The sequence below is a fragment of the Tympanuchus pallidicinctus genome, unplaced genomic scaffold (assembly GCF_026119805.1).
Source record: "Tympanuchus pallidicinctus isolate F22 unplaced genomic scaffold, pur_lepc_1.0 scaffold9, whole genome shotgun sequence".
NCBI lineage: Eukaryota > Metazoa > Chordata > Aves > Galliformes > Phasianidae > Tympanuchus > Tympanuchus pallidicinctus.
The window spans coordinates 16,014,348-16,030,483 of record NW_026294813.1 but is presented as its reverse complement, the minus strand read 5'-3'; the positions used below and the strand labels follow the sequence as shown (position 1 = coordinate 16,030,483).

Genomic DNA, 16,136 nt, shown 5'->3' with positions numbered 1-16,136 from the left:
CGTGTAGGGGTTTGCATACCCTCTAAACAGTGCTTAGATTTTCACAGATGTAATAAAGCTGAGCTGGCTGTTCTAAAGCTTTTGTCAATGGGTGCCACTGCTTAACCCTTTCCCACCCAAATCACTCCTCCTTTTCCTGGCAGCTCTAAAGCAGCAGCCTCTCCAGTGAGAAATCTCTCATTTTACAGGTAGGCATCAGCACTAGTTCCATGTTCTCTTCCTTATTATCTTCTCCCACTAATTTCAGTGTTTCTAAATCTCCTGAGCAGCAAATCTTCTACAATTGCTCTTGAGAAGCCATCACACAGCCTACCGCCAAAAGAATCCAAGTCTTCACAGATTGCATTTGGAAACCAATGAGGAGCAGTAGGCATGGAAAACCCATCTGAGAGCACTTGCTGAAATTCTTACTGCCACTAAGAACCTGACTCCTTTACACGGTCTCAAAAACCAAATGCAAAACAGTGAGCAGTGCAGTATCTTTCACCAGTGTCACAGGGGCTTACAGATAAAACTTGACAAGGTCTTGGCATGATTTATGAGTACTGCTGTGGGTTTTGGGAACTAATTTGAAACTGATCTGTTGGATGTGCTGCATAGAGAGAGGCTCTGACCTGCCGTTCATATTCTACTTAGTATGCAGTAATCCATGACACCTTCTCATTCATCATTAAAAATGCAGCCTTCATGTTGTATTCGTTCAGCTCAGACAGAGTTGATTTTCTTCATACTGCACGGTATGATGCTATGTGTGGGATGTAGGAGAAAAATAATGTTAATCACACACCGACGTTGTAGTAGTTGCTGAACGGTGTAGGACAGAGCCATGGACATTTCAGCTTCTCTGCTTCTCATACTGAACTGCCAGTGAGGGGGGCTGTGGCACAAGGAGCTGGAAGGGGACAGAACTAGGACAAAGGGATATTCCATACCACATTATGTTATGTAAAAAAGCAAAACCAAATAACCACAAAACTGACGGCAGTTGGTCAAGGGAGCTACCGCTGCCTGGAGGCTGGGCAACAATCAGTGAGCGGAGAGCAATTGGTTTGTGTATCACTTCTGTATGAGTATGCATATATGTATGTTAGTACCATTCCTGTTATTTCTTTCTTCCTTTTCTGTCTTAGTCAATAGTGTTTATTCCAGCCTTTTTCCAATTCTCTCCCTCATCCCACCAGGAGGGGGGCAAATGAGCAAGTGGCTGTGTAGTGTTCAGCTGCTTGCTGGGTTAAACCAGAACATGTGCAGATTCTGCTGTCATTTTAAGTGTGATCCTTCACTAAAAATTACCACCTTTCTCATAGCATGCAAAATGTGCAATTCTGTTGACTCAGTATGGTTCCTGCCCCCTGAATGCAGATAAGTGATACATTATTGTAATGAAGCCAGCATGGAAAAAACAGAAATACACTAAAATCATGTATTCATCTAAAAACTTCTTTGTTTACAGTGGATTGTAGTATTGCCTGATTATGTCACACAGAGATGAGCCAAAATGGCTCCTGCTCTGACCATGCTGTTCAAAGTGTGGAGGAGCTGTACAGCAAAGCACACAGACATGGATGCTACACAAGTCATCATTAAGTTTATCAGTATGAGGAAGGGGTCATTTTCAAAAAAGAAGGAGAATTTCTGGGATAAAAGCAGCCAAGTCAGAACTAAGCTTTAACACAGTTTGCTGTTATGTGAAGCAGAAATGTACACTTTCCTGCTGGTATGATTATTTATTATGCAGGGTTGCCCAGAACATTGAAGACATATAAAACCCCTGATTTTTACCAGGCTAGGCTCACTGCTGTCTGCAGGCTCTATTACCACTGGTCCTCGACTCAGTGATAATAATCTGTGCCTGCATCTTCCCATGGGACAAAATGCAACACAGAACACAGCATTTTGAAAGGGCCATTGCTGCTCCTGCAGTCTGTTTGGCAACGGGGGAATAACAATCTTAAGGTCATTAGGAATTAATGCTCAGAGCACAGATGAGTTTTCCAGTTCTTACCTTGTCCGTGCCATCACATTGTTCTTCTTGGGCTGCTGATTAACTGGGCTTCCCATGTTGCCATTCTTCAGAGAGCCCTTCCGAGCCAGCTCCCTCTGCTTCTCTGCATGTGGGACAGACAGGAGAGAAGCAAAATTAGGGCAACAGCCTGGGTGGTCTCCATACAGCTACAGAAATCCAGATTTGACAGTAGCAAAAAGCATGGTGGAATTAATAGCATAGGACATGAGCACTCCATCTCCCAGGCAGTGATACTGTGAAGGCTGGAGAAGCTGTGTTCCAAGCTCACCAGGGGCTAAAGGTAGTATGCCCAGACACACAGCAGCTTGCTGGCAATGCCACAAAAAGATGGTCGTGGAGCTCCAGGATGAGATCCAGCACAAATCTTGCCTCTCTGCAGCTATGGACTCTAAAACAGTAGTGCGGGCTGGGCAAGGAATTTATTCTCCTACATTTTCTCTTCTACAAACCGCTACTGAGGGACCCAGCTGGGTCAGAAAAGTGCCTCCATCAATCCAGAACCATGTTCTTTTTAATTCTAGTCCAGCCAGGCTTGACAGCAGAGTTATTACTTCCCAGGAAGGCAACTCAACAGAATAACATCCTACAGAAGAAATGTTGCTGCTTTCTCTGCTTCTCCTCATAACTGCCCGCGTTGTCCCCATTGTGTCCTCTTTTATCTCATATTGAATCTTGAAGCTTTGTTTAAGGAGAAAAAAGTGAAAGCTTCTTTAGCTACATTTTTAAACAGCATATTTTTGCTCAATTTTCAGAGCATGTTCTGTTTGCTGCTGAAATGTACCTTAAATCTCTTACAGAGCATGGAGCTTTCTTTGTGTATTCATTGCAAGAGAGGATTAAACAGTTTCTCATATAGGAAACTATTTCCATTCTTAACATCTTCTAACCAAAGGATTTTAACTAGAGTTCAGGTGAACAAGCTAAGCCTTTTCAGGAAAGTAGTGCTTGTGCTATATAAATATGTTGCTGCTACCAGGATAGGAGGGATAGGAGCTCATGTGTGATGGGTTGTCATATAAATCAATATTCAAATTTCTGATTCAAAGTCCTTTCTTGCTTCTTTTGGCAAGTTGGGTTGAGTCAGCAATCAGCCACAAAACTGAGACTCATCCTGCAGTGCTAGGCAAGGCTTGTATGGAAATGAAGACTGTGGGACCAGCAAGGCAGGACCTGGCTAGAAGTGTTCTCTGGAGTGTCAGAAAATGTTGGAAACTACTTTTGTGTGATGCCTGAATAATAGGGGTTTATCAGACTGCTGGCTGGGGAACCTGAACAGTGAATTCGTCTTGCTTCTGCTTCCCCTGTGGTGTGTGAAATCACAGAATCACAGAATCACCCGGGTTGGAAGGGACCTCAAGGATCATGTAGTTCCAACCCCCCTGCCTAGCAGGGCCACCAAACATACACATTCAGATCAGGTTGCCCAGGACCCCGTCCAACCTGGCCTTGAACACGTCCAAGGACGGGGCATCCACAACCTCCCTGGGCAGCCCGTTCCAGGGCCTAACCACTCTCCTTGTAAAGAACTTCCCTCTAACATCCAACCTAAATCTTCCCTCCTTCAACTTGGATCCATTTCCCCTTGTCCTCCTGTTGTCAGCCCTTCTGAAGAGTTTACTCCCCTCCTGGGTGTAGGTTCCCTTCAGGTATTGATAGGCTGCAATGAGGTCACCCCGCAGCCTTCTCTTCTCCAGGCTGAACAAGCCCAACTCCCTCAGTCTGACCTCATAGGGGAGTTGCTCCAGCCCCCTGATCATCTTAGTTGTCCTCCTCTGGACCCTTTCCAACATCTCTCTGTCTTTCTTGTCCTGAGGGCTCCACACCTGGACGCAGTACTCCAGATGGGGCCTCACAAGAGCCGAGTAGAGAGGGACAATCACCTCCCTCTCCCTGCTGACCACCCCTCTCCTGATGGAGCCCAGGATCCCATTTGCCTTTCGAGCTGCCAGAGCGCACTGCTGGCTCATGTTCAGTCTCTCGTCCATCAGGACCCCAGGTCCTTCTCTGCAGAGCTGCTCTCAAGGACCACTCCTCCCAGCCTGTACGGGTGCCTGGGGTTCTTCCGGCCCAAATGCAAAACCTTGCACTTTGCCGTGTTGAACCTCATTAGGTTCACCCGAGCCCAGCTTTCCAGCCTGTCGAGGATGTGTTGATATACTTTTGTGTTGATATACTGAATGGGTTGATATACTTTTTTCTCTTGCAGATTTTATTCCCCTTGGAGAGGAAAGCACCTGCTACTTGGTGTGGGAAAGCTGCGTGCCATGAGGGTGCCATGAGGGTGTGCAGTGCACAGTGGCACAACTCCATTCTATTCATGAGGAAGGAGGAGGGAGATAGGTGTACAAGGCTGCCTTTTTTGAGGGACAAGCAAGAAGAGATGCCTCTAAACTGTGGTAATGAGCACAGATGAGGAAATGGTAGAGGAGAGCACATGGCCACACACCATACTCAGCCCTGCTCCTGCTGACATCAGAGGTGAATAAAAGCTCACTGAAGTTGGCAGGGGAAGGACCAGACCAATAACTCTCTCTGGCATGAGCAACAAAGAGACTGATATGGGATCGAAGGCAAAACCTTAAATCACAGCAATTTCTCATGACTGGAACTTGCAAATGCACTGGTTGTCATTGTCTCCAGAAAAAAAGGCTGACATTTTGCAGGCTATGTGAATGTTGCTATTCAGACATAGAAGGATAAAGCACGGTTTTATCGAGGCAAAGGTTTACAACCCTAAATACAAAACAACTTCCCCCCATTTACATCAGAAGCTGCAGTGCTGACCACAAATCCGCAGTGCTGAGACAAGTTGCCAATACTTTAAGGTGCTGTGTAATTCACAAAAAGCTCCTGACTCACAAAGAAGATTTCATTCTCTCAAGATAGTTAAAGCCTGACTGAGCCTTTTAAACGTACTGGCACTCTCTGATTTCTATTGATTATTCCATACAAGCACTAATGCTCTTTTCCGATTCAGACTGCTCATTTGGTTGATGAATCTGGAATTTAGTTAAGTATCTTCTTCCTCCTATAAGTCTCCCCATGGCTACTTCTATGCTCTTACTGAGTGCTAATTCAATGTGAGGGTCTGATTGATAATAAATTTCCTATTTAACCCCTTTTCTCATCTACTTATTAGCTTGGAGTGAATATTTCCAAAGGCCACTGCAGCGCAATATGTGCCACTGTCACATTCACACCCAGACACATTTCTAAGCATGAATCGACATTTCAGTCCCCTCTTGGATGCTGTGAAACCTGAGTGGCCAAGAACCAAGAGATGGCAGGGAGAATGGGAAGTCTGTCCAGCCCAGGGGTGATAGCAAAAGCCTCTGGAAGGTGACGGAGATGCATGAATCCCTTTAGACTCTGAGGCAAGGAGACCTGCTACTGAGCCTTACAAGTATTATGAACCATCACCCTAAGAAGCAGTTTGGTGCCAATCTGCTGAAGAAATTCTGGACAGTGCTGACCATCTACTACCAGATCCATCAGGATGGTGGGTTTTCAGTGCCTATTGTCTGTTTGGTGTTTCTTCCTGGCCTAGCAGGTGAAGCCGATGAACCCAGTTTCTAGATAGTGAGCTCTTTTCCAAGTTTTCCAGCTCATCTGGCTTTGGCTCCCATATGTTTGTTTGAAGGCATTGGATCCAAACACTACGTGTCAAAATTCCTTTCAGAAAAACAGTTGACACAGCCAGTTCTGACAACATTACTTTCAGGATCCAAAATGTTAACAAAAAGGTATAAATTCACAAGTAAAGTAGTTCTCATAGAAGCTGCAATCAAATGCATGTATCAGCACAGTAAAGAGAAGGTGAGAGAAGGAACAACAAGCTAAGTTTGAGAAGCAAACAACATTTTTCTTTAAAGGCTGCCCCATATTGGCTGACGACGAGCACAAATCACAGCATCACCACGCTCCAGTTCCCAGCTGTGCTAACCCCTGTGTGAAACCTGGGAACTCAGTCCTTGGGCAATTCTCATGGTTAGGACTACATACAAACTGAAAGTGTTTGCAGAATCCAAGACTCTCTGGTGTGATACTTAGGTATTCCCCACTGGTCTTAAATGACGCCTGTGCTCCTGTATGGCTCCCTAAGCCTTGAGGCCTCAGCTTCAGACATGAGGGGCACAGTCCAACCACAGAGAATACGTTTAGTTTGTCCTCCACCTTTGGCAACTTTTGGAACCAGACACGCTAAGGCTCTCCATGGCCAGGTCTGTCTGTGCTGCCTGCTGTATTCCAACACATGCACAAAACTTCCATGAAGTAGTAGACTTGAGGGAAAATTGATACCAACACTGCAAAACCACCTAATTCTGGGCAACCTGAAGGCACTAGAAGAATGAGGAACAGTGGTTAACAGGCACTGCTGCCCAATAGCAAGAAAATAGTACACAGGAGAACAAATGAAGGAATGGAAGACTGTGATTTCCAGACACCAGCTATTTCATGCCTGCTGAGTTTGCTGTTGGATGGTCAGCAAAAAGCTAATACAGCAGAGATACAGCAGAGGTGAGCGACAGAGACTTGGAGACTGGGAAACCAGAATGAAACAAGGCTGCTTTCCAGCTATTTCAGGTAAATGACTAACTGTTGGCAGTAAAAGGCAGTGTAATAGCAGGGCTCCAACAATGCTTTCACCATTTGCAAGTATTTGAAATGGGTTGTTTACGTTTCATTACATTTAGCTGTTTTTATTTTCTCACCATTGCATCTAGTTAAATATTCACACCCACGTGTTTTGCCATATCCCTCCCACTAAGTGGATGGTTGTAGGTGACTGTGCACACTGTGAGTAAATGCGACAGCTTGAAGATCCAGCAGGCAAACAGTCCCAGCAGAGCCGGTACAGCTGAGGGTGAGACAGCTTTATCCAAATCCAAGTCTGTTTTCCTGAGAGGCATTTTCTGCACAGGGAAGAGCAGAAGAGGTTGGGAGGATATAAAGTAGCCTGCACTGCCTTTGACATTAAAAAGCATGCTGAACTAGGAACCTGCGGGCTCTGTCTGGTCATGAGCAGCATTGCTGTGTTGGGTATTGGGTAGTCTACCTGGCTCTAGGCTTGAATGGAGCCAAACTTCTGTTTCAGTGGAGAGTTCACAGAACACAGCTGATGCACTGGACAATTTGGCTGCACCACTTCCACCTAAGCTAATCCTGGAGATTGTGCTGGAAGAACTTGTGGAGAAGTGTACATGCAAGGGTGTGCAAAGGTGCGGACAGGTCCACGATCCTGACACAGGCGCAGCTCTGAACAGCAGAGGGACTGTTTTTTATCTTGACACATCTCACTTTCTTGAGCATGGCTTCATTCCACTTTAAGACACTTTGTCCCCCACTGACATTAAAATCATCCAACAAAACAAAGTAGATCTGCTCAATGAGCAAGCTGTGCCTTTCTGCTAGCCTCACATCGCCCTGCTCTGCCTCCTGACCCCTTTGAGCCATGCAGCATCTGCTCCATGGCAGCTTCAAGGAAAGCTCTGCTGATGGCCAGGCTCCAAAGAATAATTACAAGCAATGTTGTATTACTCACTGCAATTTAAAACTGTTATTTGTTCAGCTGGCTGCATGCGTCTAGCTTCTTTGTGACAAGGGAAGATGGCAGTGGGTACAGGAAGCACGCTCATGTGGAACTTTAGACTTGAGTAAATCCTTACAGTCATTCCTCTGGTTTTAGACTTCAGACAAAACCAAAACTAGTTCTAATTTTCCTGCTGTTTGTTTTTAAATAAAATGCTGAACAGCTTCTTTAGTACATGTTGCCATGCGTGGTAAGGGTTTTGTCACCCTGTCCTAACCAGAAGAGGTAAGAATAGCATGTATTTTGGTCTACAAAAGGAGAACTGCTGCTTTTGTAGCATTGGGCAAAGCAGACAGACCAGGAATTTGGTGAACATCAGCTTGTGCTATTCTGAAGAGTGAGTTATTTGGATGCTTCAAACCCCCAAATGTTGGGTTTAGGATGCCATCATCTCTCACTGCCACAGTGTTTGACTGCCAACATCCTCCCATGAGACACAGCCTGATCAGCACAAATGCTGTTGTTTGGTGGTGGATGAGTCTGATTTGCTTCCTTAGCAGTGTGGGCTGGAAGCAGGCAGGCAGTGACTGCTCCTGTCTCTTTGCTGAGAGCTGAACCTTGCTAACTCAATTGCTTTCGAACCTGCCCGAGTGGGAGGAGACGGGGAGCGCGTGGTGTGGGTCCATGGGATTCAGTGCAGCGGGAGGACAAAGAGAAATTAATCCTTTGTGACAGAACTGTATTTTTCCATCTTCGAGATGTATGAAATGAAATTTTGGGATGTATTTGCCCCTCTGTCCCCCACTGTCAGCCAAGACCATTTTGGAAGCTGAGGATTTCAGCAGTTCCCTGATGAATTCCACCTTCTCAAGCAAGCCGAGAATTTAAATTGCACAGTACATAACATTAGTCTGTCTGTTCACATCCCACTGAATGATCAACAGAGTGGTGAACAAACGGAGGGAAAAAGAACAAGTGCTGACTTCAGCTTCCACTCTGAGCCTGAGCCCCAGGCTCAACTCTATGTCATTCAGCTCCAGGACACTGGCATGCATTTACTTAATACCGGAACCCTCCTTAACTTCCACCTCCAACAGAGAGAATTTGGCAGCTGGGACTGTGCCTCTTCTTGGAGAGGTTTCAGGGCACACATCAATGGGGCTTTGCCATCAGGCTGAGGAGGGCTGGACAGAAGGGAGGTGAATGGATGCTGTGTACTGTGGCTACGCTGGTCCTGATGAACAGGGATTTGGATCAGGTATGTGTGGCCACATGCACTGAAAAAATTTAACATTAGGAAGGGTCATGCAACTAAGTCATCCAACTACCAACTTGGGAAAATTGTGCAAGACAATATTTTCAGCCAATGTATCTCATTTCTGCTGACCTCGCCAAACTAGCCAAACTGATGAGCTTTGTGTGGCTTTAAGAACTCTGGAGGACTGACCAGAGACAGGCATGATACACAGCAGTGCAGAGCAGAAAAAATGTTTGCATCTCTTTTCCAAGGATGCAGCCAGAGCAGCACAGCAATGCAGGATTGACTCTTGGGGTATGCTGGTATGAAGTGTGGACTCCACAAGTCACAGAGGTTTCTGTATGGCTGGGCTGGGGGTACAACCTGCTCTTCCCTCTGGAAAACCTGAAGTGCCACACTTCTCCCTAGCAAGGAGGACAGGTAAATGACTTCTGCAGTCCTAATCCAGAATCCACTTACACAAGTCTCTGAAAGTGGTTTGTGTTCCAACACCAGCTCCCTTACCCTAGACACGCTGTTGCAGCTCCAAAGTTCCTTTACGTGACCTTCCCTTACGTGACCTTCATGTGAATACAGGAAAAAATGACTTCACCATGTATATCTACTGCTAGGCTTTCATGTGGAGGAGAGCTGGACATCCAGTGCAGCTAGGTACCTAGCAAAGCAAGTCTCAGAGCTTTAGGGAAAGTTTTTACTGTTTTGAACACAGAGCATTTTACCTCCTCATGGCATGGTATAATTGTGAATCACCTTTGTGAAGCAGCAAACTATATTATACTGATGGGAGAAACTATTTAACTGCTCTCTCTTAAAGCCACAAAAAGCATCTCTGACAGCAGGGATGCAGAGAATGGGTCTCGGGGCTCCCAGTGCTCTGCCTGGTCTGTCTGGGCAGCCATCTTACCCAGACAGGCTGCGACTGCTCAGCAGCAGGCAGCAGCCGATCTCTCTTCAGCTTTGAACATCTATCTGGGCTGATTTCAAATGCATCTACTGTCACAGTTCCCAGCTCACAAGGGCATTTTGTTGTGATTCAGCTTGTGCTTTTTCACTTAGGAAAGACTGAGACTTTTATTCCTAATGGCTGCAAAGTACTGAATATAAAGATTTCATCCATCACTGTCAAAACTGGAAAGCATGCACAGCATTTTATTTAAAACTTTTTTTTCTTCTTTCGCATTTACCTTTAAAAAAAGATATTTTTTTTTTTTTTTGTATCTTCAAATGCTTTTCAAAAAACACTTTTTCTACCAGCCGTAAGAACAAAGTTAAATATCTGGGGAAGCATTTGCAACCTGAGAAGCACAGCTAAAAAGTTTCAGTTTATAAAGTGAATTCTACAAAATCTATAACCTGTAAATCTGAGCTCTCTCCCTTTATGCCTTTTAAAGGGACAGAGAACATGAAGTTGTTTCATCCAGAAAGAATTTCTGCAAATGTTTCTTCCCTCAGTTTCTATTCAATTAAATACAGGTTTAAGACAAAGCCACTTGCTTGGCCCAAGTCTGCTGTACGGTATATTAGATTAAAAAAAAAAGAAAGTAGCCTATTAAATGCCATTTAACTTTATCAGTAATAGCTCTCCTCATTTAAAGCATCGCTCACTAGTCACTGCAATAATCAACCAGAGAAACGGTCATAATGCCCACATCACATTTGTTACGGGTCCTCATGTCCAGTGATGAAGTATTAAGGTCACTGATGCACGCAGTGTGTGTGCTGTGCATTTAGCAGAGTAACACACAGACAGCACAAATTTGTTTAGCTGAATACTCTGGGCTTCAGTAACAGAGATCATTCTGTAATGCGTATTTGTATAAAAACCACTTGAATTGAGCCTGACACAAGTAAGCTTAGCTGCACATACACTTCATCAAATTTCCACGAGTCTAAAATACACACTAAATGATTGGTCTATGGCAGGGAGCATGTGTTTTACAGCCTATATAAATTACAAATTTAATTTATTTTTAATACATTATAATTGGGATAGCTTCCACAGGCTGGCAGATACCATGGGCTGGAATGACCTGTTGAGATCCCATCCAGAAACCCAAACAAATAAGGATAGAAGCGCTAGTGCCACAGGCAACATATGGGCTTGGAGGGACACCTGGCTTGCTGACTCCAGCTTGGAAGGGCGCTTTGGATTGTTCCTGGTCCCAAGACATGACTTCCAGTCATGTTTCCAGCCTCAGTTTAGCAGCCAAATGTCAGATATTAGATGTGTTCTGTTTTATCACTTGCTGCACTAAGTTGCTGCAAGCCCATGCATGTCAAACAAAATCCTGCATTTTTTACTTCAAAAAATGAAGTGCAATGGCAAAAGGGCTGGTTAACAAGCTGAATGGGTGGGTGCTCCTTATTCCATTGTGCTTTGATCAATTCCTGCAGAATAGTACATGCTGTTTTCTTCCCTGGAAAAGAGAAAGCTTAGTGCTGCTATGCATTTTCAGGCATTGTTTCACTAGATGCATTGTGTGTTTACTGTGAATCCTTGTGGGAGATCAGGAGATGCACATCCCAGCACGCCTCTTCCTGCTATTCAGTTTATCAGCCTGAGTATGTGGAACAGCAGCAGCTCAGCTGTCCCACACAGCAAATCCACTCCCTTAGTTGGATTACTGATGTGATCTCTCCCTTAGCGAGATTTCCATTGTCTGGAAATTTGACAAAGAGCCTTAGAGCTCAATTAGTTATTTAAGAAGTTTATGATTAGCCAATCTGCTGATTAAGCTTTCTTAATTAGGTTGGCAGGAGTTCTGTTTCGGAGGAATGCTGGCCCCTAATTTAATGTTTCCTCTTGGAGCAGGGTGAGGATCTACGTGTAAATCTCACGAGCAGCACACATACCCACAAATGCTGTGAGGCTGTCGGGGCTGCTGGCAGAGCACCAGGGCACTTTGGCCTGTGGGGACAGCTCAGTGGAGAAGCCTTGTCTTTGTACTGGGTGCAGCCAGAAGTCTCCCACTAGGCAAGGAGAGAGACAGGCAGCGTATCTAGGGCAGGCACAGACCTCACAAAAAGCCTGGCCTGGCATCCTGATATTCACATTGCTCTCCAGCCCAAGGGATGAGTAGGAACTCCCTTCCTCTTCCTCCTGGCAGAGGGTTTGGAGAAAACTCGTGGCTTCTTCCCTGGCTTTACATCGCCTTGAGTGCTCCACAGGGTAGGGCCAGCTGGGTGCTGCCCTCCTCACAGGGGAACTGGCAGACGGCCTAGCAGGCTGCAGCCTTCCTTGTCCAGGCTTGGTTCTGCTTGGGGATTAGTCTCAAACTACTAAGAGATTAAACCTTTCCCCATCCTTAAGGCAACTCTATCTCTTTTTCAGGGAAGGCTGCAATCTGACAGCATAAAGTAGTAGAGGATGATGGAGGGGATGGTAGATTGCTGTTGTCACCTATTTGCTATTCCTTATCGTCCTCCTCTCTCCAGGAGAACTAAGGGTTTGAAAGCTGCCATTTCCTTCCACTTCTCCAAGGGACTGGAGATAAAACAGCCATGCCTCAAATACCAGAGGGAAAACACGACTGGTCAGAAAGAACTTATGTCCCACCTGAAACTCCTAAGGAAGGAGCTTGGAAGACCAGATAGACGAAGGGCCTCAAGGTGTCTGCAGCAGCTGCTTTGAGTGATGGATGAGAAGCAGGGCTGGGGGAAAGGCAGCTCTTACCCCAAAACATAGAGCCCTGCAGCTGGTATGGGCACTGCCAAACCAAAGCCTTTGTCTGAGGAGCAGCAGTGCTGGCTGCAGGAAGAGTTCAAAGGGACTCAAAGAAAAGCCTGACTCATCCTTGGGACAACAGGTAGAGATGACAAGCAGGTCCCTCACCAGGCTGCCTGCAGGGCCCTGGCTACCTGACCGCTTTCCTCTGTGATCTGAGGACGTAGAAACTGTGGTAGATCTGCACTTTCAATCCCCATCAGCTGTATTCATTGAGTGGAGAAAAATACAGGTGTGGATTTGTTTATCAAAAGATCATCAGCTTAGGATTTTCGATGCCATTTTTAAGACAAAAGGAAGAAGGCAAGCAAAAGCAACACAGGAATTATGGTAATTTCTGTACCCACTGCATGCATGGAGGTTTGTGTTGGGCCATACTGCATATATATTCAGCTTCACTTGGCAAATACATTTTTATGAGCTAAAATATCCAACTGCACTTAAAACACACGGCTCATTGCGGTATAGCTGCATGTTTGACTGGAATTGGGATGAAAGGAACAGAAGAGTTGTAAGAACAGAAGGAAAGAGAGAAACAGCCTGAGGGGCTCAGCAAGCAGGATTTTATTGCACTAAGGGACTAGTGAGTGTGTGTATAAGACACAGTTCTTTGCCTGAGGAAATTAAGACAGAAAACAGAATGTGCATAAGCAGTACAGGCAGCTAAAATAGTAGGTGTTTCAGTCAGTTCCAACTTGTGTTTGAATTATCTTCCAATAATTAAGATCTACAGCAGGTTTTAACTTCCGCACACAGATTCCTAAACACAGCAAAAGCAGGCTGAAGTTAATGATGAAGAAATGGAGCATGGAGGGTCACCTTTTTTTTTTTTTTTTTTGTTCCTGACAAAAACATTCAGCTTTGTCTGAGTCAGTGTTAATTCCAATCCCTTTTAAATGACTTGCCTGCCCTTCAGCTGGGTGGACAGACAGGGTGAAGGGGAGGGAAAGGAATTTGGCAGAAGGAAAAGGCTGACTCGGTACTGCTGGGGCAGCAGGATGTGCAAGGAACAGAGCAAGAGAATGCAGCTAAAAGCAGAAGAGGTAACGAGCTGTCTTAACCACTGTGGTATTTCAGAAAGCCTTTGCAGAGATACAAGGCTGTTTTCATTTTCTTGTTGCTACCTTTTTTTTTTTTTTAAAGGAACTAATCTGTTGGCTCATAATCTGTTCTGAATCAAGAACACAGATTTTCATTGCCAACCAATTGCATGCAAGCAGAGTTGTATCAACTGTCATCTTTTTTTTGTCTCGTTATTTGTCCGTATGGAAGATTCAGCAGCTCCAAGGCACACTGTTTCTGAAATTACCCAGGGGACAGAAAGTCAGGGTGATGGGATTGGCTGACCTGGGAGACAATTTCAGCACGCAGCAACATCAGAAAGTCCCCAGATTCACAGGCAGGGGCTGGAGCTCTGAGCTCCCTGAGGCAAGTGCAGGGAGGATGAGGCAACTGTGGTGGGCACACACATCCAAACCCTGCTCAATAACTCTTTCATGACTAAAGCTCACACACAATGCACTGGAAACAGTTTGGCTTTTGCCAAGACCCAAACAGAAATAGCTGTAACATTCAGAATTCCTGACAGTCTCTCCACCCCACTGATTCTGGCACACACAATGTCCAGGAAAGATGGGGAAAAGCTGTAAGCAGAAGGAAAGGGTGGCAGAAAATACTGTGTTTTCAGCAGGCTGGCTGCTAACAGCTGCATTTGTGAGGTGACTGGAAGGGCAACGTCAAGCTTTGGGGAATTAAAAACCTTTAAAGTCTCTTCAGATCACAGAGCAGAGATGTGGAGGAAGCCTTATTCTTTCCAGGCATGACTCCTAAGCAAAAATTTTGGGGCATTGGGATGTGCTGATCTATCTCCATGAGAGTCTCTCCATGGGCAGCGAGTGCATTATCTGACCATCCATCATATAACCCAGTAAAACCAGCCGAGTGAGGACATGCACCCTGCCTCCAAGTACACAGGGACAAAAAATGAGAACCAGAAAAACAACTCCAGCTGGCATTTTTTTGCATCCCCTGCATGCTCCCCAGGCATGTTAAATCATGTTGGCTCAGGCCAGTGACAGGAACAAGGAATCCTCCTATCACACCCCCACAGGAGAGCAGCATACATGGGAGAGCAAGCTGCATCTTCTCTCCTGACCATGCTGACAAAGGTGTCAGAGCAGCAGTGATGCCATCGCCCCAGCAGCAACCTTAGGTGGGAAAAGCACAAAGAGCCACTGCTCTTCCACATTCCTCTGGGGAGGGCAAAATTAGAAACCAAAGGCAGAAAGATTTTTCTTCTGTAATTTGCACAAATTTGATGCGTAAAGCCAGTGAGCCGGAATAATGAAGAACACAGAGAATGACCTCTGTCACTTTTGTGCTGGTGATGGTGCCCGTGGCACCTTGGAGATGCTGCCCAGGGCTGGTTTTCTGCAGCAAGGATGATATCAGTTTTATTGCTTGGATGTTAATAATGAAATTTCAGTATTTGAAAATAAAAATTCTGGAATCTCAGAGAGGAAAATTTGGGAGTTAAAACTTATCACGTTTTGTGCACTGGAAAGGCCTCAGTGACTGTATGTTGTTTGTTTGTTTTTTTTTTAATTTTACTTCCAAGCACATTCTGGTTGGCCTTGTGGAAAATCCTACTTTAAGATTCACTGCTGCCTTTGTAATCTGGTCACCTGCGCACATCTACTGGTGACAGTGCAGGTGCCATGGACCTAAAAAGGCACCTTTCTGAAAGAGTCTGTTTACTGAATACAGCTGACACTCACCAAGTGAAGACAACATTTGCAACTAGGATCAGCCAACTGAAATGAGATCTGTAACTCTCAGGCTCAGGGATGGCTTTGGTACCTAACAATGTCTCAAAACATTGTGGGACTAAGGAAGAAAACACAAGCGAATGCTGAGCAGATAGCTCCCATGTACAGCACTCCACGCCTCTGGAAATCTGAGTATCTGGGCACCAGACTGGGGTGACATCAACACTGCTGAAAAGGCAGAGGAATCAGTATTTAGAAAGGCCTACAGGTTTGCAAGGACAGTGGCCACGTACAAGCCCTGATATCAATACTTAACCTTTTCTTCTGCCTATCATTCTTCCATCTGTGGCCAGCGGGGCGAGGGAGGGGATCCTGCCCCTCTGCTCTGCGCTGTGACACCGCACCTGGAGCGCCGCGTCCACAGCTGGAGTGCTCAGCACAGCAGAGACGGGGGCCTGCTGGAGAGCGTCCAGAGGAGGGCCGCACGAATGGTCAGGATGGAGCAGCTCCCTGTGAGGACGGGCTGAGAGCTGGGGCTGTGCAGCCTGGGCAAGAGGAGGCTGAGCGAGAGCTGAGGGCGGCCTGTCTGTGTCTAGTGGGGGCTGTAAGAGAGGTGGGGACAGGCCCTTTAGCAGTGTCTGCTGTGACAGGACAAAAGGAAACAGTTTCTAATTAGGAAAGGAGATTTAGACTAGACATGAAGAAAAGTTTTTTCACAGTAAGAGTAGCGAAGCCAGGGCAGTGGTAGATGCCCCATGCCTGGAGACTTTCAAAATCAGGCTGGATCTGGCTCTAAGCACCTGATTGAGCTGTAGTAGATGGACAAGATG

At 45.6% G+C, this 16,136-nt stretch overlaps 1 protein-coding gene across 3 annotated transcripts in view; it reads right to left on the bottom strand.

Annotated features, from left to right (window-relative positions):
* The window catches only part of FAM219A (family with sequence similarity 219 member A), a 97,442-nt gene that overhangs the window by 13,241 nt on the left and 68,065 nt on the right, over positions 1-16,136 (bottom strand). For all 3 annotated transcript variants that reach the window (XM_052670115.1, XM_052670114.1, XM_052670116.1), the window contains exon 3: positions 2,006-2,108. In XM_052670115.1, coding sequence (XP_052526075.1) covers positions 2,006-2,108 — 103 coding nt within the window. The remainder of the gene's footprint in view (positions 1-2,005; positions 2,109-16,136) is intronic.